The sequence below is a fragment of the Lepidochelys olivacea genome (genome assembly GCF_965140295.1).
Source record: "Lepidochelys olivacea isolate rLepOli2 genome assembly, chromosome: 1".
Lineage (NCBI taxonomy): Eukaryota > Metazoa > Chordata > Testudines > Cheloniidae > Lepidochelys > Lepidochelys olivacea.
Window position 1 is genome coordinate 126,770,431 of NC_140411.1, and position 23,101 is coordinate 126,793,531.

The 23,101-nt window shown below is 42.0% G+C and overlaps 1 protein-coding gene across 1 annotated transcript in view; it reads left to right on the top strand.

Annotated features, from left to right (window-relative positions):
• The first annotated feature begins 3,711 nt into the window (after window positions 1-3,711).
• LOC311521424 (granulocyte-macrophage colony-stimulating factor receptor subunit alpha-like) overlaps window positions 3,712-23,101 on the top strand; it is a 31,407-nt gene continuing 12,017 nt past the window's right edge. The window contains exons 1-8 of the mRNA XM_084629759.1: window positions 3,712-3,795; window positions 4,279-4,492; window positions 14,683-14,800; window positions 14,988-15,121; window positions 18,327-18,453; window positions 19,129-19,258; window positions 19,344-19,516; window positions 19,741-19,886. Of these exons, the coding sequence (XP_084485885.1) occupies window positions 14,716-14,800; window positions 14,988-15,121; window positions 18,327-18,453; window positions 19,129-19,258; window positions 19,344-19,516; window positions 19,741-19,886 (795 nt within the window). The 5' untranslated portion in view covers window positions 3,712-3,795; window positions 4,279-4,492; window positions 14,683-14,715. The remainder of the gene's footprint in view (window positions 3,796-4,278; window positions 4,493-14,682; window positions 14,801-14,987; window positions 15,122-18,326; window positions 18,454-19,128; window positions 19,259-19,343; window positions 19,517-19,740; window positions 19,887-23,101) is intronic.

The window sequence follows — 23,101 nt, forward strand, 5'->3', positions numbered from 1 at the left end:
CCTTCCTCTTTGGTACCCCCTTTCAGGTAGTTGAAAGCAGGTATCAAATCGCCCTCATTCCTTTCTTCTGCAGACTAAGCAATCCCAGTTCCCTCAGCCTCTCCTCATAAGTCATGTGTTCCAGTCCCCGAATCATTTTTGTTGTCCTCCGCTGGACGCTTTCCAATTTTTCCACATATGTCTTGTAGTGTGGGGCCCAAAACTGGACACAGAAATCCAGATGAGGCCTCACCAATGTCAAATAGAGGGGAACGATCACGTCCCTCGACCTTCTGGCAATGATCCTACTTATACAGCCCAAAATGCCATTAGCCTTCTGGGCAACAAGGGCACACTGTTGACTCATATCCAGCTTCTTATCCACTGTAACCCCTAGGTCCTTTTCTGCAGAACTGCTGCCTAGCCATTCGGTCCCTAGTCTGTAGCAGTGCATGGGATTCTTCCGTCCTAAATGCAGGACTCTGAACTTGTCCTTGTTGAACGTCATCAGATTTCTTTTGGCCCAATCCTCTAATTTGTCTAGGTCTCTCTGTATCCTATCTCTACCCTCCAGCGTATCTACCACTCCTCCCAGTTTAGTGTCATCTGCAAACTTGCTAAGGGTGCAGTCCATGCCATCCTCCAGATCATTAATGAAGATATTGAACAAAACCGTTCCCAGGACCGACTCTTGGGGCACTCTGCTTGGTACCAGCTGCCAACTAGACATGGAGCCATTGATCACTACCCGTTCAGCCTGACGATCTCGCCAGTTTTCTATCCACCTTATCGTCCATTCATCGAGCCCATACGTCTTTAACTTGCTGGCAAGAATACTGTGGGAGACTGTATCAAAAGCTTTGCTAAAATCAAGGAGTAACACATCCACTGCTTTCCCCTCATCCACAGAGCCAGTTATCTCATCATGGAAGGCAGTTAGATTAGTCAGGCATGACTTGCCCTTGGTGAATCCATGCTGACTGTTCCTGATCACTGTCCTTTCCTCTAAGTGCTTCAGAATTGATTCCTTGAGGACCTGCTCCATGATTTTTCCAGGGATTGAGGTGAGGCTGACTGGCCTGTAGTTCCCCAGATCCTCCTTCTTCCCTTTTTTAAAGATGGGCACTACATTAGCCTTTTTCCAGTCATCCAGGACCTTCCCCGATCACCATGAGTTTTCAAAGATAATGGCCAGTGGCTCTGCAATCACATTCGCCAACTCCTTTAGCACCTGCAGTGCATCCGGCCCCATGGACTTGTGCTTGTCCAGCTTTTCTAAATAGTCCTGAACCACTTCTTTCTCCACAGAGGGCTGGTCACCTCCTCCCCATGCTGTGCTGCCCAGTGCAGTAGTCTGGGAGCTGACCTTCTTCGTGAAGACAGAGGCAAAAAAAGCATTGAGTACCTTAGCTTTTTCCACATCCTCTGTCACTAGGTTGCCTCCCTCATTCAGTAAGGGGCCCACACTTTCCTTGGCTTTCTTCTTGTTGCTAACATACCTGAAGAAACCCTTCTTGTTACTCTTAACATCTCTTGCAAGCTGCAACTCCAGGTGTGATTTGGCCTTCCTGATTTCACTCCTGCTTGCCTGAGCAATATTTTTAAACTCCTCCCTGGTCCTTTGTCCAATCTTCCACTTCTCGTAAGCTTCTTTTTTGTGTTTAAGATCAGCAAGGATTTCACTGTTAAGCCAAGCTGGTCGCCTGCCATATTTATTATTCTTTCTACATATCGGGATGGTTTGTTCCTGCAACCTCAATAAGGATTCTTTAAAATACAGCCAGCTCTCCTGGACTCCTTTCCCCCTTATGTTATTCTCCCAGGGGATCCTGCCCATCGGTTTCCTGAGGGAGTCAAAGTCTGCTTTTCTGAAGTCCAGGGTCCATATTCTGCTGCTCTCCTTTCTTCCTTGTGTCAGGATCCTGAACTCGACCATCTCATGGTCACTGCCTCCCAGGTTCCCATCCACTTTTGCTTCCCCTGGTAATTCTTCTTGGTTTGTGAGCAGCTGGTCAAGAAAAGCTCCACTCCTAGTTGGTTCCTCCAGCACTTGCACCAGGAAATTGTCCCCTACACTTTCCAAAAACTTCCTGGATTGTCTGTGCACCGCTGTGTTGCTCTCCCAGCAGATATCAGGGTGATTGAAGTCGCCCATGAGAACCAGGGCCTGTGATCTTGTAACTTCTGTTACTAGCTGGAAGAAAGCCTCGTCCACCTCATCCCCCTGGTCCGGTGGTCTATAGCAGACTCCCACCACGACATCACCCTTGTTGCTCACACTTCTAAACTTAATCCAGACACTCTCAGGTTTTTCTGCAGTTTCATACCGGAGCTCTGAGCAGTCATACTGTGCTTGTACTGTGGTACTGAAAAATTAGAGTTCAGCCCCTCATGATAATTTATGAGGGGATGGTCGGTACATAATATAATTTGATATTCTCATTTCCTATTAGAAGAAAAAATACCTAGGAAGTTACATTAAAATACATTAAAAAGGTTATTTAGGTTGGACAGTCAACTACTTGAAAGTTAGGAAATGCAAGATTTATGGTTGCCTGTGCAACCTGTTTCTTCTCCCTGGTGTATGCGTTATAATACGGTCTTTAATTACATGATCATATGCTACTTTTTTCCACAGAACCCCTGTCTTATTCAGGGCACAGCACTGACACACGAAGGGGGCAGGGGGTCAAGTGCTTGATTTTACAACCAAAATAATCTTCTTTTAAGGTGTGTGTGTGGGGGGGGGGGGTTATTCTACATATATATAGGAGCAGAGTCTGATTTCAGTTATGCTGATGGAAAGCCAGAGTAAATCCATTCTGGAGTTACTCCAGATTTACTCCAATATAAGTGATATCAGAATCTGGTTCACACAGTCTGTAAAGGTCTCAGGATGAGATGATGTGAGAAGGAGAAGGAAAGAGGGGAAGAAAGAATCTTACTTCTGCAGCTACCATGATGAAGGTTGCTCAGTGAATAATATCCGGCAGGCCCCTCGCCACTGTTGTTGTGGCTGGAAGTGAGGAATTGAGACCCTGAAGAAGAGGAAACATCTGCTTGAATTTGTACAGAGGGAAAAGTTGCTGTTGAGAATCAAACTGTAGGAGATCCAAGCAGCCAAAAGCACGGCAGGTTTGAGGAGATTGGTCTGTTTGTATTTTCTCCTGCCATTAGATCGAATATGCAATGTAGATATGTGAGTTACCTGTAAATATATGTGGTTTTTTATTACAGTCATAGCTCCCAGGAAATTAAAGACTAAAAAACCATATGCAAACAAAATTAAGGTTGAGGAGACTTAAAAGGGACAAAAGCAGAAAAATGCAGAGATATGGTATAGATTGTAAGCTCTCTGGGGCAGTGATGGTATTATTGTTATTATATGTGTGTACGGCACCTAGCATAATAGGGCCTTGACTCCTGACTGAGGCCTATATGTGCTATAATAATAAAATAATAGTAATAATTAATAATACACAGGCTGTCCTTGACTCATTAATTTTGCCTGTAGTAAGATTTGTAGGACAGAAGTATGAAATGTTATTTACTGTTCTAAATCCCCTGAAATGAATGGGCACTGAATGGAGAAAATAGATCGTATGTTTCAAATCAATTTTTTTCTCTTATTAAACTGAGTTTTTATGATCATGAACAGATACAACACACATCCCGAACTGTGACGCAACTCCTAATAAACCAATGCTCATTTTTACTTCTAGATATACGTGCAAGTTAGTATTTCAAGTTCTTGAGCCAGGTTCTCCTCACGTGAATGCTGAAGCGTAATTCTATTCAGGAGTGACTCAAATGAAGGTAATGCAATTTCACATGTGTGAAATCCGTGTGAGAGGGGAAGCAGTCCCGGGGGTGCATATTTAAAGTTCAGCCATCTGTACTATTGTTTACTTGTTATCCAAGCAGTATTTTTGATTTGATATGGTAATAGTAATAAATATTAATGTTTGTTTCACAGTTCAGTGTAGAGAAGGATGTTTGTTAAACAGATGCACGAAGGTGCCTTGATCCCGTTACACACAATTATACTGCTGTGTTTGCATTGGTCCTGTCTAATAAGATACTTATTGGAACAGAAAGCTCTTTTGGTGAGAAGAACTTACAGGCAAAGTATTGTTTGTGGAAGAGGGCTTATTTGTAGGAGATAAATTTTCTATATGTACATTTACATCCAATGGTAGACCCAAAGGCACAAATGGACCAGATGAAATGGGAAGAGGGTGTCTTATTAATTAACTAGATGTCCATTTTGTGTGAAATTATTTATATTCTGCAAACAAGGAGATTAAAGAAGTTCCGGAAACTGCGAAGGAAATGAACCAAAGAACTGTCTCAACATCAGTCTTGCAACACTTCCCATGAATCGGATACTATGCAATGATAAAGCATTGTCGCAGCAGTACGACAGCTTCAGTCTCAAGCCATTTCAATCATCTCTGAGTCTCAGACCCAAGACCCTAAGTTAATTGAGATACCAGCCTTTTGCAAGGAAGAGGTAAGCTAGTTTTTGTCTTTGTTTTTTGTCTGTTTGTCTGGGGTTTTTTATTTTTATTTCTCAAGGCTCCTATGACAAAACACAAACATTTGCAATGGAAAAAAAGCTATATTAGACTTAGTTCATCTACCTCCAAGTGCAGATTTGAGGATGGTCTTAGCCAAAATTGTGATGGCACATTATTATTTATGATTTATGATCTGAAGTTAAGGATACATATCTAAATGTGAGTAAAGGGAGTGATCAGATTCCCAGCATTGCCTGCCAGGTCCAGGAAAAACATTAGCAATATTTTCCCTCATCTGTTGGGTTGCTTTATTTTGTCTGACATCTATTTTGTGTATCCAGGAGAAATGTTGCTGTCTCTTTCTTCTTTTAAAAAATAATCTAACTGGAAGCATTTGTATGTTGTCTCCTGTACATGAGTTTGTGTTTGGTAAGTTGCAGATCGCTCCATAGAGTGAATCAGTTCTAGGAATAGCATGAATTAACTAAAAAGAAAAGGAGTACTTGTGGCACCTTAGAGACTAACAAATTTACAGCTTACTTCATCAGATGCATTCAGCCGGTGAAGTGAGCTGTAGCTCACGAAAGCTTATGCTCAAATAAATTTGTTAGTCTCTAAGTCCTCCTTTTCTTTTTGCGAATACAGACGAACACGGCTGCTACTCTGTAACCATGAATTAAATGTATATTTTAATGACTGATATGTATCCTGGCTTTTAATTTTATTTCAATCCTTTAATAGTAAATGTTACACATATATGGTGCTCTTAGGATCTCAAAGCAATTTATAAGCATCCATTTATCCTCACAACACCTCTGTAAGGTAAGTATTATTATCCCTATTTTATAAATGGCATTTCTATTTGAGATAGAGACATATGAACGCCATTGGACAAGGGACTGCTCAGCCCTCATTTGGAATTCTGTGTACAATTCTGGTTACCCATGTTCAAGAAAGAGTAATTCAGCTGGAACAGCTGCAGATCAGGGGAATGGCAAGCCTGTCTTAGAAGAAAAGACTCTGCTTGCTTTGGTTAGTCTATCAAAGCAAAGGCTGAGAGGGGATATGATTGCTTTTGTAAATACTAGCCATCAGTAAATTCAAGTTGGAAATTAGAAGCATTATAAGTAGGGCTGTCGATTAATCGCAGTTAACTCATGCGATAAACTCAAAAAAATTAATTGTGATTAATATTTTAATCACGATTAATTGTAGTTTTAATAGCACTGCTAGACAACAGAATATCAATTGAAATGTATTGAATATTTTGGAGGTTTTTCTACATTTTTATATATATTGTTTCCATGTTGTAATTGAAATCAAAGTGTATATTTTATTATAAATATTTGCACTGTAAAAATGATAAACAAAAGAAATAGTATTTTTCAATTCACCTCATACAAGTACTGTAGTGCAATCTCTTTGTCATGAAAGTGCAATTTACAAATGTAGATTTGTTTTTGTTACTTAACGGCACTCAAAAACAAAACAATGTAAAACTTCAGCGCCTACAGGTCCACTCAGTCCTACTTCTTGTTCAGCCAATCGCTAAGACAAACAAGTTTGTTTACATTTGCAGGAGATAATGCTGCCTACTTCTTGTTTACAATGTCACCAGAAAGTGAGAACAGGCATTTGCATGGCACTTTTGTAGCCAGCATTGCAAGGTATTTATGTGCCAGATATGCTAAACCAGTGGTCTCCAACCATTTTATGCCCAAGATCACTTTTGAATTTAAGGGCAATCCAGGATCTACCCCGTCCCTTCCCCGAGGTCCTGCCCCTTCCCCAAAACCCCACCCCACTCACTCCATTCCCCCCCCTTAGTCACTTGCTTCCCCCCACACTCACTTTCACTGTGCTCAGGTAGTGGTTTGGAGTTTGGGAGGGGGTGTGGGCTCTGGGCTGGGGCCAAGGGGTTCACAGTGGGGTGCAGGCTCTGGGAGAGAGTTTGGGTGTCAGAGGGGGCTCCGGGCTGGGGCAGAGTGTTGGGGTGCAGGAAGGGGCACACGGTGCTGGCTCCGGGAGGGGGCTCAGGGCTGGGAGTTGGGGTGCAGCCTCCCACTGGGTAGCACTTACCTCCGGCGACTCCCTGTTGGTGGTGTTGTGTGGTTGCTGCTAAGGCAGGCTCCCTGCCTACCTTGGCCCCATGCCACTCCCGGAAGGAGCCAATGTACCCCTGCAGCCCCTGGGGGGGCACAGGAGGCACATGGCTCCGTGTGCTGCCCCTCTCTGCAAGCACCACCCCCGCAGATCCCATTGGCTACAGCTCCCCATTCCCAGCTAATGGGAGCTGTGGAGGCGGTGCTTGGAGGCGGGAGCTGTGCACGGAGGGAGACCCCTGCCCCCGGGGCCGTGCTGGCTACTTCCAAGAGCAGCATGGGGCTGGAGCAGGCGATTAATTGTGCAATTAATCATGATTAATTTTTTTAATCATTTGACAGCATCTAATTATAACCATCAGAAGAGATAGATAGGTAGCCATCCTGCAGCAAAAAAACTTCAGGACCAGACTTCAAAGAGCAACTGCTGAGCTTCAGTTCATTTGCAAATTTGACACCATCAGCTCAGGATTAAACAAAGACTGTGACTGACTAGCCAACTACAAAAACAGTTTCTCCTCCGTTAGTGTTCACACCTCAATTGCTAGAAGAGGGCCTCATCCTCCCTGATTGAACTAACCTCATTATCCCTAGCCTGATTCTTGCTTGCATATTTATACCTGCCTCTGGAAATTTCCAGTACATGCATCTGAAGAAGTGGGTATTCACCCACGAAAGCTTATGTTGCGTCTGTTAGTCTGTAAGGTGCCACAGGACTCTTTGCCACTTTCATCAGAGAGAGAGGTTCTGGAACAGCCTCCCAATAGGAGTAGTGGGGACAAGAAACCTCAATGGTTTCAAAATGGAGTTTATTAATGGGATTATAGGTCAGGGTTGCCTGTGATAGCAGTAGACTGGACTTGATGATGCAGGAGGTCCCTTCCAGTTCTATGTGTTTATATTCTTTTATATGCGTAAAACAAGCATGAGTGACTTGCCCAAGGTTGCACAGCTAGTCAGTGGCAGAACTAGGAATTAGAATCTAAAAGTAGGGTCTTCCATCCCTTTCTCTCTCCACAGATGGTACTCTCTCATTAAAGACCTAATAAAAATGAATTTGTTGATATTTGCTCCCATATAAAGCCAAGCTGATCCTACTTACCCAGTGATAGTGGCCACAGTAATGATAGCCCTCATTACTTGAAAGTTGCATATAGGGCTATTGGAATCAGTTAATCACTATTGTATAATCTCACCAATGGAGAACCGGAATCAATCTGGGGAAAATGGACACATCCATTCCAGCAGGATGTTACCTTGTAAGAACTAACATTTCCAAGATCCTTTCCCATCTTAGCCTGGGTCTTGAGGGGAAGATGAGATAGATTTGGATTATTATTTCCATATCACTGTAACCACCCCGTCCCTTTCATTCTCCGAATAATGCTCGTCTCGATGCCCTGTTTGGACACTTTTCACACAAGCATCTCCACACTTTCCTCTATGCCTTTCCCTGTGCATGGAACACCTTTTCTTAACTGGTTTCAGAGTAGCAGCCGTGTTAGTCTGTATTCACAAAAAGAAAAGGAGGACTTGTGGCACCTTAGAGACTAACCAATTTATTTGAGCATAAGCTTTCGTGAGCTACAGCTCACTTCATCGCATGCATTCAGTGGTTTTCCACTGAATGCATCAGATGAAGTGAGCTGTAGCTCACGAAAGCTTATGCTCAAATAAATTGGTTAGTCTCTAAGGTGCCACAAGTCCTCCTTTTCTTTTTTTAACTGATCCTTTTCATACTGAAGTCCCTCCCAAAGACCCACTTCTATTGTAATGCCGACAAGAAACTAACCAGCTGATTGTGGCAAGGTTGGGATTTACTTGGGAAAAGTCGATATATTTTATACTAGTTTAAAAAAACCCAAACCTTGTTTTAACAAGACTTCCCAATCAGAACATAGCCAATTACCACCTCACCACACTGCTTGTGTGGCGTACATCCTTTCCCTACCCTCCATCTTGCTGTTTGGTCCTCTTTGTTTTGTCTGCTTAAGAGTATAAGTTCTCCTTTTGCTTACCACGTTGTGAGTGCTACTGAAAACATATAAATAATAATAGTCATAGGGCTTGTCGACACTAAAAATGCTGCAGCGGCGCAGCTCACCACTGCAGCTGGGCCGTTGTAGCACTTCAGTGAAGAGTCTACCTACGCCAACAGAAAGGGCTCTCCCACGGGCATATGTAATTCACCTCCCTGAGAGGCAGTAGCAAGGTCTACACCGGGGATTAGGTCAGTTTGACGGCATCGCTGCTGGGTATGGATTTTTCACACTGCTGAGTGACATTGTTCTGCTGACCTAATTTCCTAATGTAGACCAGGCCATAGTTAATAATAGAAGGTAACATATAAATGCATGGTTTCAAAGAGGGCAGTATGTACATTAGGAATGCAGTGCAAGTCCATGGCTCTTCCATTTATTCGTGCATTTTATTTATTTTCATTTAAATTTTTCAAAGGCCTCTCCCCAGCTCTAGGTGACCTGGAGGTTATTTAAAGCAACAGTCCACCAAAGAATAATCACACAAGCAGCAACCCATAGTCCACACACCACAAAATGAAATTATATACAAAGGTACATACCACTCACAACCCCCATCCCATTCAAACCTTATACCCTCCCTGAAAGCCCCAATAGATAGATGGCCTTTGCCGCATGTCCTAACAGTCTACAGACTCAGGACTAGAGCTAGGTGAAATTTTTCAGTCAAAACTTTTATTTGATGAAAAATGCAGATTTGGTCGAAATGAAATGTTCAGCTTTGGGTCAAGTGAAATATTTCATGTGACCTGAAATTATTATTTACTTTTTGATTCACCAAACATTTCAAAAAAATCAGTTTTGGCTTGACCCACGATGATTTTATTTTATTTTTTGAAATTGCCAGTAAACTGAAAAATTTCCTCAGCTTTACTCAGCCTATCAGCAGAACAAGGGAAGTAAGTGCCAGAGCCAAGAGGTCTCACTGAAAATGCCCTCCAGCAGCTCGCTCTAGTTTACCCTGAGGGGGTTCCAGCTTGTCATCCCTCTGCTGACAATATGGCTGGATTAACTCGGGGGGGGGCACTCTATTTCAGGCAGATTCTGGAGATGCCAGTGCTACACCAATAATGGCCAGTTAGCTATAAAGGAGCCCTATTTACACTAGTACTGTACCAACAGCTGACTCAAAGTGATGCAAGGCCTTGCTCCTCACCTTGAGCAGACTGTAAAAGGGGTCATGATACTTGTAAGGTTGTTAAGGTGAAACAGGGACTCTTTGTGGCCCTGTATTCACCCCATAATGCATTATTTAAAAAAAGAAGAGTGAACTTTTAAAGGCCCCAGGATTACCCCAGAGAATTTCCCAACATGTCCTGATTCTGGAAGGAGAGTTTACAGCACTGTTCCTTGTTGAGTGGTGGGGCAAAGTCCATTCTGCAGTGGTGCCTGTGAATGTTTCCAACAGCAGCATCATAAAAACATGCACTGCGCTTGCAAAATCATGGCTAGCATCATGGTGGATGAGCTAAGCAGGGGGAGAGTGAGATTTTGAAGGTAGGATAGGAATGACAAGGGGAAACAATGGGGAATGAAGACAGAGTAAAGGGAAACAAGAAATTAGGGAGGGAAGGAAAGAGGGATCGAGTGGGATGCAGATGAGCAAGAGAGGGATGGTTAGGAAGAGCTGAGAAGAGGGACCAACAGTATCTAAGATTCCTGAGCACATCATTGGAGACAGATAGAAAACATCTTTTGTGTCGAATTTTCGCAGCTTTCTGTTCAGCTCTAGCACTATGTGTGATTTGTACTGAAGCGTCAGCAAACTCTCATCCCAGCAACTGTGCCCGTATTATTGCCACACAATGACGTCATGAGAATGATTCTGCAGTGTTTAAAAGAGAAGGTCTCGGCAACGGTCTGTCTGCACTGCAATAACAGTATATCTTGGCTGTCCCAACCTGGGTTTAACATGGCTTTGAAGAACAGTGGGTACGAAACTATTCTCCCTGAAATGTGGGGTGCCCTGTGGAAATGTTTAAGGGTCTAATATAGCTTGAGGATATGGCTATGGTTCTGTCTGCACTACAAAATTGTAATGAGTTGTAACCAGTTGTCATGGATCTACAGGGTCCGTGCTATGCCTCAGACTTGAAGTAGTCTCCTGGGAGTACCTCTTCAGTGCTCCATACCTCCAAGAAGTCCCACTTTTCCTCCAGGATAGGCCACACAGCCTCAACACCTCTGAGACTGGGCCTTCAGGCTCCACCCCTCCTGTTTCTCACTGTGAGCTCTGAACAGAGAGTCTGACTAAGGTAGACCTATGTTGAGTGACATTTTACCCTCTTCAGGGGCCAATGTCCTTCATTAAGTATTTGCAGCAACACCAGGCAGCCTTTTCAAAATGGAATGGGTTTTAATAGTCAACTGGAAAACAGTGTTGGGAAGTCCTTAGGCTAGCACAGAGAGGCAACGGGTAAGACAGAGTTCATACTGGCCAAATCCAGGGTTCCACCAAGCTAGTCTGCCCTAGAATCCATCTTCTCTCTCTCTCTCTCTCTGTCCCTTTGACTCTGAGTCCTGAATGGCTCCTGTGTTCTCTGTGAACCCTGTTCTAACACAATCTCCTATCACCTCTCATCTTTGATCTCTGGACACAGACATGCTTGTTCACATGTTCAGCTTGCCAGAACCTCCTGTGGGTTAGTGGTAACGTTCAGACACTGGGGTTCCTATTGTCTTTTCCGGATCCTCCATTGGTATGTGTTGATTCCAACCAGCTCTTGATGGTGCATTCATACTACCCCAGACAGCTAGGTGACCCAAACACCTCAGACCTCCTGCTCAGTTGCAGGAGACATATTTTAACCCCTCTGTCCCGGTAGGTAACAATCCCAAGCCCAATGGGGAGAGGCATGTTGCTCATAAACATATTCCAGAGTATTCTCACTTTCATAACATTTCTCCTGAAATGGCTGTAAATTGGGCTGTAGAAAGGCCTTAAGAAAAACAATTCACAGAATAAAAACATCATATTTCCGTTTCCTTGAGTTTGCGATGATTAACCCCCCTGAGAGCAATTAAAATCTTATGTAAGAGAAGAACTTTTCTCATCATGATCAGAAATTCCAGTAATTAGTGTTGTTTCTTTGTACTGTAATGGTTTTTCTAAGGAGAAAATCTCCTTTAACAGCAAAACAGGTACTGAAAGAAAGAAAAGATTTCTCCTCCTAGAACAGTAATACTCAGACGTCAGTGGTTCAGGAGCCAAATTAGTGATCAGCATTTCCCAAAAGAGCCACAGTAGTATGAATTCATTGTTTCATTTACTGTAGTACAATATATTCATATTTAAACAGTATGACAGGGGAAATATAAATATATATAAAATCACAATAAAATGACTGACCAAGTATTATTATTTTATCAAATACAGTTGGTTAATAACATAGTAAAAGCGGCAAAGAGTCCTGTGGCACCTTATAGACTAACAGACGTATTGGAGCATGTTGCATCCGACGAACTGGGTATTCACCCACGAAAGCTTATGCGCCAATACGTCTGTTAGTCTATAAGGTGCCACAGGACTCTTTGCTGCTTTTACAGATCCAGACTAACACAGCTACCCTTCTGATACTTAACATAGTAAAAGCATCCTGATTGGTTAGTAACTTAGATTAGTTAATAATTAAATCACATTGTGTTTTAATATCATATGCTGCAGAGAGACGCAGGAGACACATTAAAGAGCCAGTAGTGGCTCGCGAGCCTCAGTCTGAATATCACGGTCTTGGAGGAAATTCAGTTTCCTATGAGAAGAGTGAAATAATGGATCTCTTGTTTAGTATTTCATAATTAGCCACTCTGAACTAAATTTAGATGTGAGTCTAACTGACTCTCAGGGAGTCTAAGCAGGTGTAACGTGGGTCTACTCAGTGTTGTTACACCAACTTAGACTTGCACCCACTTGCCAACATGTTATTTACACTCTCTTATACATTACCTCTCGATCTGGCCCACTGAATGTAAGGCACTAAAGTCTTATTCATGAACTTAATTTCATTGGGACTACTCATGCAGGTGAAGTTAAGCAGATGTGTGAATCTTTGCAGGATCAAAGCCATAGCAAGAGTAGAAGAGGGGTCAAACAAGGGAGATGTAGCAGAATAATGAGCAGATGAAAGAAGGCTGTAAAATTAAGTGGAGGTATGATCTACTTCTACCCTCCTATTAAAATGCAAAAATAACTCCTTCAAAATTAAACAGTCTGGAGAACATGGTGAAATTTTTGTCTCTCTCGCTCTCGCTCTTTTTTTTTTTTTAACTAACTTTGGACCAGAACTTAAATCTGAAATCCAAATCCAGCTTGGACCCAGCAACCACACTAAAAAAATAAACCTCCAAACCTCAAAATGTATTAATTACTGGATATCAGGCAAAATAGCTACTTGTTATTTACCAGTAGTTACTTAGAATTGCTCAGAATTGTTTAATATTTGTTAAAAATTACTCTGTTTCGAATTACTAACTCCCAGCAAACTTATTATTTGGAATCTATTAATGATTGCCTAGAATCATTTAATCACTAATAAATGACAAGAAAATTGTTTTACTGAGGATTAGTAATATAAACCTAAATCATTTCTACCAGATACTGAGTACCTCCAGATAATTTTTGTTGGGAATTATCTAGTGATTTTTAAGTAGTGAATTCTGATTTGTACTAAAGCAATCACTTCTTGCAAATCTGCAAATATCAAGAATGATTAGGGAGGATCTGAGGGCAGTGGGGAAGCCACCAGGAGCAGAGCTGCCAAAAGCCATCAGAAAGATGGAGATAGGAGAGGGCAGAATGGTGGAGGCAAGAGAGCTCCATGGGGATGGCCTCTGTCTCAGCAAATCTTCTGAGATTGGTGGGGAGCTGAGTCCCTTGCAGCTCCTGAGGAGAGATCTTCTCCATTCATCCCGCATGGAAGCAGTCCAAGAAAATTTAATCCAGCAATACATGGATTTTCCAGGTGTGAATACTTGGTATGATTAGAACTGAGAAACTGCTGAACTAAATTTCTTCAGATAGTTTGTTCTTTAGATTTCACAAAGATTTACAAAAATAGCCAATGTTTGAACAGTTGTTCAAGAATTCTAGAGATTTCTGTATGTAAAGTTCCTGATTGGGACTGTTGGGACAAACGTATTGTTTTCATTTGCATATGGTCCAAGCATAGAAAATTTCAGCTCTAGAGTATTTTATAAGAGAAAGTATTAAGGAACTGAAAAGAGGGATTTATAATGGAAGGGATAAATCAATGAAGTCAATGACAAATAGCAATGCATAGCAATATAATTAATTTCACCATCCATGGGTGGAGGAGCCATACCAAAAATTAAGCACGGTAGAAAGGGGATTTCTTAATAAAAAAAAAAGAGGAAGCTAGTCAAAAAGTCCATAAAGTCAAAAGTGAAAAAGTGAAAATCCTTAGATCTAGTATGGAGGTTATTTATTTAACAAAAGACAAAGGCGACTCTGAATGGTCCTAAAGACGAAAGGAAGCAGGTAGATAAGAAAAAAAATATGGTAAGACACAAGATTTTATTTCTCCACACAAATTTCTTTCAGAAAATAGAAATCCATCCAAATGAAGTCAGTTGAAAGCACTATAAACTATGACAGGTAAAAAGTAAGATGGTTTTAAGTGGGCCAACCCAGATTTTAAATAGGAGATAGGTAAAGACATTAAAAAAATAAGAAATAATTTAAATGTGTCAAAAGCAGGGTGTCTGTGAATGAATTGGTGTGTCCACCCAATTACCAGGGATTAAAGGGAGCAATTAAGGAGGAAAAGGGCATTGCAAAGAAGCAAAATTATTTCTTTACATCATTCTTAACCAGAAAGACTGATGGGGAGGAGGGATAGCTCAGTGGCTTGAGCATTGGCCTGCTAAACCCAGGGATGTGAGTTCAATCCCTGAGGGGCCATTTAGGGATCTGGGCCAAAAATTGGGGATTGGTTCTGCTTTGAGCCGGGGGTTGGACTAAATAATCTTCTAAGTCCCTTCCAACCCTGATATTCTATGACTGATATTCTGTTTCTTCTCTTGTAGGTTTCATTCCTGTCTATTTCCAAGAAAAAAAAGATGTCCGCCACTCTAGGATTTATTTCCATGTTTTGGTGCATCATGTTATTTCCTATGTTGCATGCTGTCATTTTGGATACAGAGTGTAAGTATAATACTTCAATTGAGATAATCTAAAGGACTGGGTTTAATTCATCTCACTCTAGGGATATTTGCCCATCTAGTTACGCTATGTATTGTCATAGCAGGCCTGCTAAATACTAGCCTCTGCACCTGAAAACTTTGAAAAATCTTATTGCATCCTCTCTGATATTAATTCATAAAACTTTCAGCGAAATCATCATCTTCACCCATTGCCAACTTGACGCTGAATCCCAGAAAACTAAAGCTGACCTGGGACAGCAGTGTCACCGTTACTGAATACAGCTGTTCTATGCATGTAGGCCTGCATATGGCGAAGAAAACTGTAAGTTTTCTATTTACTTATTAAAGGAAATAATTAACTGTACTTTTTTCTTTTCCTTTTATGTATTTGATCTATAGAGAAAACATATATATGTATCACTTGTAGAATCATAAAAGCCTAGAAAATGACAATATGTTTCCAGACTTCTTAGAGACTTTTATTACATATATTAGGGCAGGTTCAGTTCCCAGTGAGGTATATCAATTGAAGGAACCAACTAGAAACACCCCTTAGCCCAATGTCATTCAATATCTTTATCAATGATCTGAAAAAAATGTACATTGAATGCTGGTAAAAACTGGTGGAATAGTAAATAATAAGTTATACAGAGAGTTGTAGATGACTGGGGGAAGTGGGACCATTGGAACATGCATTTTAATACAACATAATGCAAGGTTCTACACTTAGGAACACAGAATGTAGGTCACACTTACAGAATGAGGGACTCTATCCTGGAAAACAGTGACCCCACAAAGGACATAGGGTTCATGGTAAAAACCAGCTCAAAATGAGCTCCTGGTGCAACTCTGTGCCACAGGTATGTCTACACAGCAACGGAGAGGTGTAATTCCCAGTGCAGGTACGTAGTCACACCCTGGCTCTGCTCAGGCTAATGCCTAAGAATAGCAGTCTGGCCTTGGCAGCATAGGTGACAGGTTGGGCTAGCCACCCAAGTACAATCCTGCCCAGTCACCAGGTGTATACACAGGCAGCTAACCCAACCCGTTGTCCATACCACCACTGCCCCACTGCTATTCTTAGATGCTAGCTTGAGCAGAGATAGCATGAGTATTTCATTTCCAGCATGGGCAGACAAACTTCCCAGCTGTTGTGTAGACATACTCTGAGAGCGCTACTGCGATTACTGGAAATATAAGCAAGAGCATATTGAATAGGCATAGGGTGCTCTGTGTACAGCACAGCACGAGGAGCGCTTCCACTGACCTAACAGAGGCAGTGTGGGGAGCTGAGCCATTAGTGAGCTCACTCTGTTTAGCTTATCAAAGAGAAGGTTAAGAGGTGACTTGATCAGTCTGTACATACCTACAGGGGGAGAAGACTTCTAATAATATAGAGCTCATTAATTTAGCAGGCACCTTTCTTTGTAGCATCGGCTGCTGGCCTCTCTCAGAGACAGGATACGGGACTAGATGGATAACTGGTCTGATCCAATACAGAAATTCCTAGCACGCATTCTTGTGATCCACTGTATCTGGTAGATACAGCAAAAGCAGAAAAGTCCTCCTGATGACAGCATACCTTTTTATAAAGGACTGTTTGGAGACAGTGGCTGCAAGAGGGGGACTTTATTTGTTTCACATTTTGCTGTTTCTCTGACGGGCCAGGAGCACTGTTGGCGTTAGTCTTTTTTTGAGAATCAGAGAATGTACTGAAATGTTTGCCTGGAACAAAGAGAAAAAGGTTTTGTTTAGAACTGCCTGGACATCTTAGTGTGTGAAGCTTCCCTCTGCAGGAATAAGCCATGTAGGGGAGTAGAAAGTCTGGAGACATGCATTTGCAAAATTTCCTCCTTTCTCTTAGGCAGAGGGGTTTGCCCTCACATAGAAGTAACTGGTGATTTGGCCAGATCCTCAGATACACACAGATTCCTGAGATTCCACTGGAGGGAAGGGGTGTCCAAGCAGAAGGCCCTGGCTTCCACACTGTCACATAACCCTTTCCTGCACAGTCCCTGCAGGCTGTAATCCACACAAATTACCAAATTTCATTTGGCTTGCTTGTGTTTGGCCAAGAGGGGAAAGAATCTAATGAAGCACAGCTCCTACTCAAGCCCTGATCTCTCCTGCCCCTGCTGTGGTGCTGGACTCCTGCAGGGCCCCACAGAGGAGCTTTGGGACTTAAGGGAAGGTGGCTGTATAAGAATATATCAGATTTAAATAGTAGTTTTAGAAATATCCATCACAGTTTTATACACTCTATAGCTCTGAATGTGCTTTCAGAGAGAGCTTTCAGAGTGGAAGGATGGTCCAGGGGCTAGGGCACTAACCTTGTGTCTGCTCTGCCACGGACTCTCTGTGTGACCTTGGTCAAGTAACTTAGTCTTTCTGTGCCTCAGTTCCCATCTACAAAATGGAACACTCACTAGCTTATGAGGTAATCAGATGCTGCAGTGATGGGGGCCGTATAACTACCTATGATAGCTAGTTACTGGAGGACTGATTCGGCTCACGGCGAGGTCAAATATCATGATGGGGAGTAGGCCACAGGGAATATAGCTCTTCCTTTGAATGCATGATAAACACAAGAGACTTCTATTTACATTTTTAAAAAGAACAAATAAAACCTTACCTTTACAACTCTGTCAGTCAGGCCTCCTTCCATTCTACATTCAAATGGGAGCTGCCTTCCCCAATATACCAGGATGCATTTTCAATATTTCAGCTTCCTTGTTCACTGATTCTCATTTTTCAAGACTATGATCTCAAAGGGGATCGTACCACTGCTTCCTTGGGGTTCGAGAATTTTTCATTTAAAAATAGTGGCCCTAAGTCCCATCTGTGTCACTCCAGTTTATTCTGATGTAACTCCGTTGGATGTAAAACTGCAGTAATATAGCAGTGAATTAAGGCCAACATTGCTAATCTTTCTGGCTGTGAAGCTAAGTTCCAGACCATAAATTGTTTCAATAATTGGATGTATTGTATATTGTTGCACAAATCGACAGACAGCAAACATTTTATAATAGGGGTAAAAATCATATGCACACCATCTTTAATTAGTCCCTCTGTAATTCTTTGGACAACAACAAACTTTTGGAAGACTTTTGATAATGCATGGGGGAATCATCTGGATGCAGATCTACCCTTGCCTTTCCAGAAGAGAAGGGAGCTTGCTGCTACCATCATTTGATCCCTGCAAAAGCTTCTATACTCTTTGTTGAAGGAACTCCATGGAGTCTGGTGGGAGGGCAGTAGAGGAGAGGTTACTGCTTGCACTCCAGGGCACCTCTCTTTGTAGATCCCCTAGACTTCCCTGCAGAAATATGGGAGGCAATTCATGCAGCTGGAACTGTGCAAACAAAGACCCTACCGCTGAAAAGACTTACACCTGTGCTTAACTTTACACACTGTGAGAAGTCTTACAGGTTTCAATTGACTTATGCTTGGGCTTTTCCCATAGTAAGAACAAGTTAAAACTGGGAAGGAAAAACAAAGGATTAATACAAATGCATGTTATTTTTCAGGTGTACAATAAAACCTGCATGTTTAACACAGAGCTCGCTCAGCCTATACATAAGGGGGCATTATTTCAAGTTCAAGCAATGTACAACCACACTTCATATTCAGCAGAAGTCAGATTCATTCCTCAAGGTAATGCATTAGTGTTTGTGAAAGGTTCTGTCTATCTACAATATTTTGAAAAAAAATTCTCAGAATACATTTCATTCTAGAAGTGATCATTGATTTCATTTTTTATTACAAATGCTTTTGCAAATCTGCTACAATGATGCCATTTTGTAACCAACCGTGGCCTCAGTTGTGCAGGTGACATTGTGGCAGAAGAAGGGTCCACTTTTGCACAGTAACTTGCAGGACAGAAACATCTGTGTGTGATATAATTGTTTTTCTTATGTCAATCTCTCCGAGAAAGTGGGGATTAAAATGGCGCATAGCACAATAAAACAGTGACCACATTAGGCGTCTCCACTGAAGCAATTTTTGGCTAACATGAGCCTCATTCTGGCTGACTAATACAAACTGAGCTCGCTAGTCATATTTTTAATGGGTATGACAACTAGGTTTAATCACCATGTTTAAATGTAATGCAAAAGTTTTCAAACTTTGGTGCCTAAAATTAAGCACCTAAATACTTAGGTACCTAAAATCATCAATAGAAGTTGCAGATGCTCAAATTCTCTCTGGGTCTGACCTGGTGTGTGCAGAGTTGTACCTGCTTGTACCAGTAGTTCACCTTTTCTTTTTCTTCTTCTTCACAAAGCCAGTTGCTAATATATAAATACACATGTAACTTTTCTTGGTTTCCAGGCATGAATGGAACATCTGTTGAAAATTTCTCTTGTGTGATTTACAACATTTCCTTCATGAATTGCACTTGGAAGGCTGGCAGGAATGCTCCAGAAGACACCAAATATTTTCTTTTCTTGAAATACCCAAAGTAAAGAGTTTTCATTGGCTCAAGTGAATTAAGATTTGGCAGATGACATTTCTCGTGTTTAACTGAAACGTTTTGGTATATGCAGGGAAGATGAACAAGAATGTCCACATTACATAAGAGATGCACTTGGAAGACATATCGCATGCAGTTTTCAAGATGTGAAAGACATTAAAGAGAAAGTTTACTTCCTGGTGAATGGGTCCAGCAATGAATTGGAGATTCAGTTTTATGATGAGTACATCGACTTATATAAAATTGGTAAGGAAAAAGTTTCTTTCTGTTTAATTTCCATTTTTACTACAAGTAGCATGAACCATTCTTCACTGGGAGAAGGGCCTGCATTTGTTTCAGAGCTGTGATCTTTCTTTTTTTAAAAGCTGTTTCTAGCCCTTATGGTTGCAAAGATGTAATTCCAAATGTGAACTGATTCTTTATCAAAAGCTGATTCTTTATCAAATGTAATACTGATTCTTTTATTCTAGAAAAACTCACTCCTCCATCAAATATCACTGTAAACTGTTCTGAAGAGCAACTACAGTGTACAGTGCAATGGAAACAGCCCCACCTAAGCCATCTGGAAGGAAATACGGCTGAATGCTTTGAATATCAAATTGAAATTCGAAATAACGTAAGTATAATTTTTTGAATGACTCTCATTATGAATATATATTTTCTGTTTATCCATCTATAATATATACACAAACATGAACCTCTCCTACACTATGAGTCGCCTCTCCTTCCCTATCTGTCATGCAGTCCTTTTTAGATCCAACCCTTCCTGCATGCTACATAGTTTATTGCCTCATTTGCTAACCTTGTCCCATAACTGTCTTTCAGCACCTGCAACTGACTGTGCCCACTCTCTTCTCTACTTTTGTTTCTCACCAGCATTATACTTGCTCTTACATCATTGCTAACCCTAACACAGCGATTACTTTTCTGAACTCAGATCCAACAGCATGCATCCACAGAGACAGTGGAGAGAACTAGACACTACAATTTGCTGTCCACTGAAACAGGTGAAAACCCCAGCTTACAATGCCATTCATTAGCCTGGGATGTGAAGACACAGCTTTTTATAGCTTTTATTCCTAAGAGTGCAGGTCACTAGATGATTGATTCACTAATTTAACTCATCCCCACCTCCAAATATGTCTTTTTGCAATGACAACCTATACAATATTATAAGCAAGGCTGATAACACCACCTATTATTAAGGTTACCCGACACTTCCCAGTCTAAGACCTTGTTTTTGGTTACTTATAACTTTCCCAAACTTTAACTGTTTGGGCTGAAATTTTCCATAGCAGGTATTAGCCAAAATGGTGCAGCCATTTCCAAGAACGAGACTAGAGAAAAATACAGTTTTTCAACATTAAAAGAATTCTAGCAATCTTTTTCTTTGGAAACTCAAGGCCCCATTATTTGGACCAGGGATCTGACATTTGGCAGGAGGTGTCCTTTGTGTCAGGGTGTGCCTTTTACCATCCATGTGAAAATCTGTCCAAATTTGAGCAGGTGAGAAGCCTTTGAAAAATCAGTTTGCACTTGCTCAGTAGAGACTTGCTAAATGCTGGATGCACTAAGCATACCTGAGCCTCTCACAACTCCTAATTTTGCCTAGACTGTGCATGCGTGTCATCCCCAGAGAGCTGCTGAGCATGCTCCAGCACAGGCCTATGAGGTTATGGCTGCTCCTGGCTGCTCCAGGCAGGGTGGGACTGAACATTGGAGCTGAGAGCTGGGCAGCTGCCTTTCCTGTGCTCTCAGTGCACCCCTGCTGGTGCCCTCCCAGTGTGGAGGAGGAAGACGCCAAATTCAGATTCAAATGCAGAAGCCACAAGAGCCCAACCTAAGACATTGTAGGGGAGGCCTGGGGGAGTAGATTGGGACAAGAAGCCTTGTGGGGGGAAGAAAGAGAGTGTGGGGCGGGGGGGAACTGAGACTGGATGAAAGGAGACTGTGACTAGGAACCAATGGGGCAGAGAGAAGGAGGTTGTGGGGGGGAGGAGAGACAGATCTGACAATGAGTTGGAGTGCCGGATAAGAACTGGGACTGGCTGCACAAAGAGACTGGGACAAGGAGACTGGGACATGGAGGGTAAGGACACAGAGTGGATGAGAAGCACAGGAATGAAGACTGGAACTGGGAACCATCAGGGATGGGGAATGTGAATGTGTGGGGGGTGAGTAGAGGCTGCAGGGAGAGACAGACAGATCAAGGAGTCAGGACAAGGACATGGGAATGGTTGGACAAAGGGAAGACTGTGTCTGGGAGCAGGGCAGAAAACTAGGACTGGGTGTGGGGGAGACTCGGAGCGGGAGTCTGGATGGGTGAGATTAGGACCTACTAGGCAAGGAGCCTGGGATTGGGATCAGAAGCTTGAAGAGTGGAGGCTGGGACTGACTAGGTGAGGAGAATGGGACTGGGATAAGCAGCCAGTGTTGGGGTCTACAGCAGTCGCTTGGGTTAGAGGGAGAAGGGCAGAATGGGTCATGTTTGTGGGGAATGGGCAGAAGAGTCTTTGTCCACAAAAGAACAATTGCCTCCAGAGCCTGCAATGAAACCCAAGATCCCAGAGTCTCCACATTCTTCTACAATCAGCAACTGTCTGTGAAACTCACTGGTAAAGCATCCCATCCCCTTCTAGTGCTGGGCTAGTAGTGATCAATAATTAAAGACTGTATCATAATGCATACTACAAAGGGGCCAAATTAAGTTTGCACAGGAACTTTAATTTTTGTGCTACATTTTGAGTGCTTGACTTTGTAAACATAAAGTTCTTTTAACACAGGTGTTTTGTGTGTGATTTCATATATGGCATTTGGCAGGGGGTGTCCTTTGTGCCAGCGATGTTCCTACCTGTTTATGTGTTTCCATTATAAAGGTCATGGTATAGACAACCTTTGACATTTTCAGCACTTCACTTGGACATTTAACATTGTTTTAAAGTAGCTTTTTGTATGGACTATACTTTTATTCCACTTGAGATAAATTGATTGTAAGAGTTTGTTCCAGGAGACAGGGATTTGCACTAATTAACCAACCTTTTAATGCCTTCTGTATTCAACTGGTGTGATGCTAACTGTGCACTGGGTTACTACAACTAGCTGGGACTTGGAGCAAGGAGAAATCAAGACTGTGATGTGACATTCATAAGCCCAAATTCAGCCCTGGGAAAAGAAGGTATAACTGATGGGGATTTTCCGTCACTGGAGTTGTCACCCCTACGAGAGGTGGTAGCTAGCTTGACAGAAGAATTCTTCCATCAGCCTATCTGGGTCTACACCAGGAGTTAGGTCAAACTAACTACAGAACTTGGGTGTGTACGTTTTTCACACCCTGAGCAATATAGAAGAGCAATCTAATTTTTCAGTTTAGACCAGCCATCAGTACTTACTGAGGCAAAACTTCCCTTGGTTTAAGGATTGGGCCCTTCAGATGTTATATAAAAGGAACTCAGTGCCAGAGCATAACAGGAAAATATAACTAGAAGGGCAGAGTATCAGATCAAAGAATAATTATATAAAATTAAGGGAGGAATTTAATCCTGTTCAAAGTGAAATTTAGACCTTGAGCCTAGCAGTCCTAGTAATTTTCACTCCATATGTCTGAAGAAAGGGGTCATAGCCCACGAAACAGTTCTGTGGAGACCAAAAGGCATGGTCTTATATTGCAAGTGCCCAAAAAGAGGTGGACAAAGCCATTTTCTCTTGTGAGGAAGGGGATCAAGGGATCTGCCAGTAAGCCTTTGTCAGGTCGATAGTGCTGAGGTGCCTCACTGATTCCAGCCATTCTAATAACTTGTCCACCCTTGGCATTTGGTAGGCGTAGAATTTTGT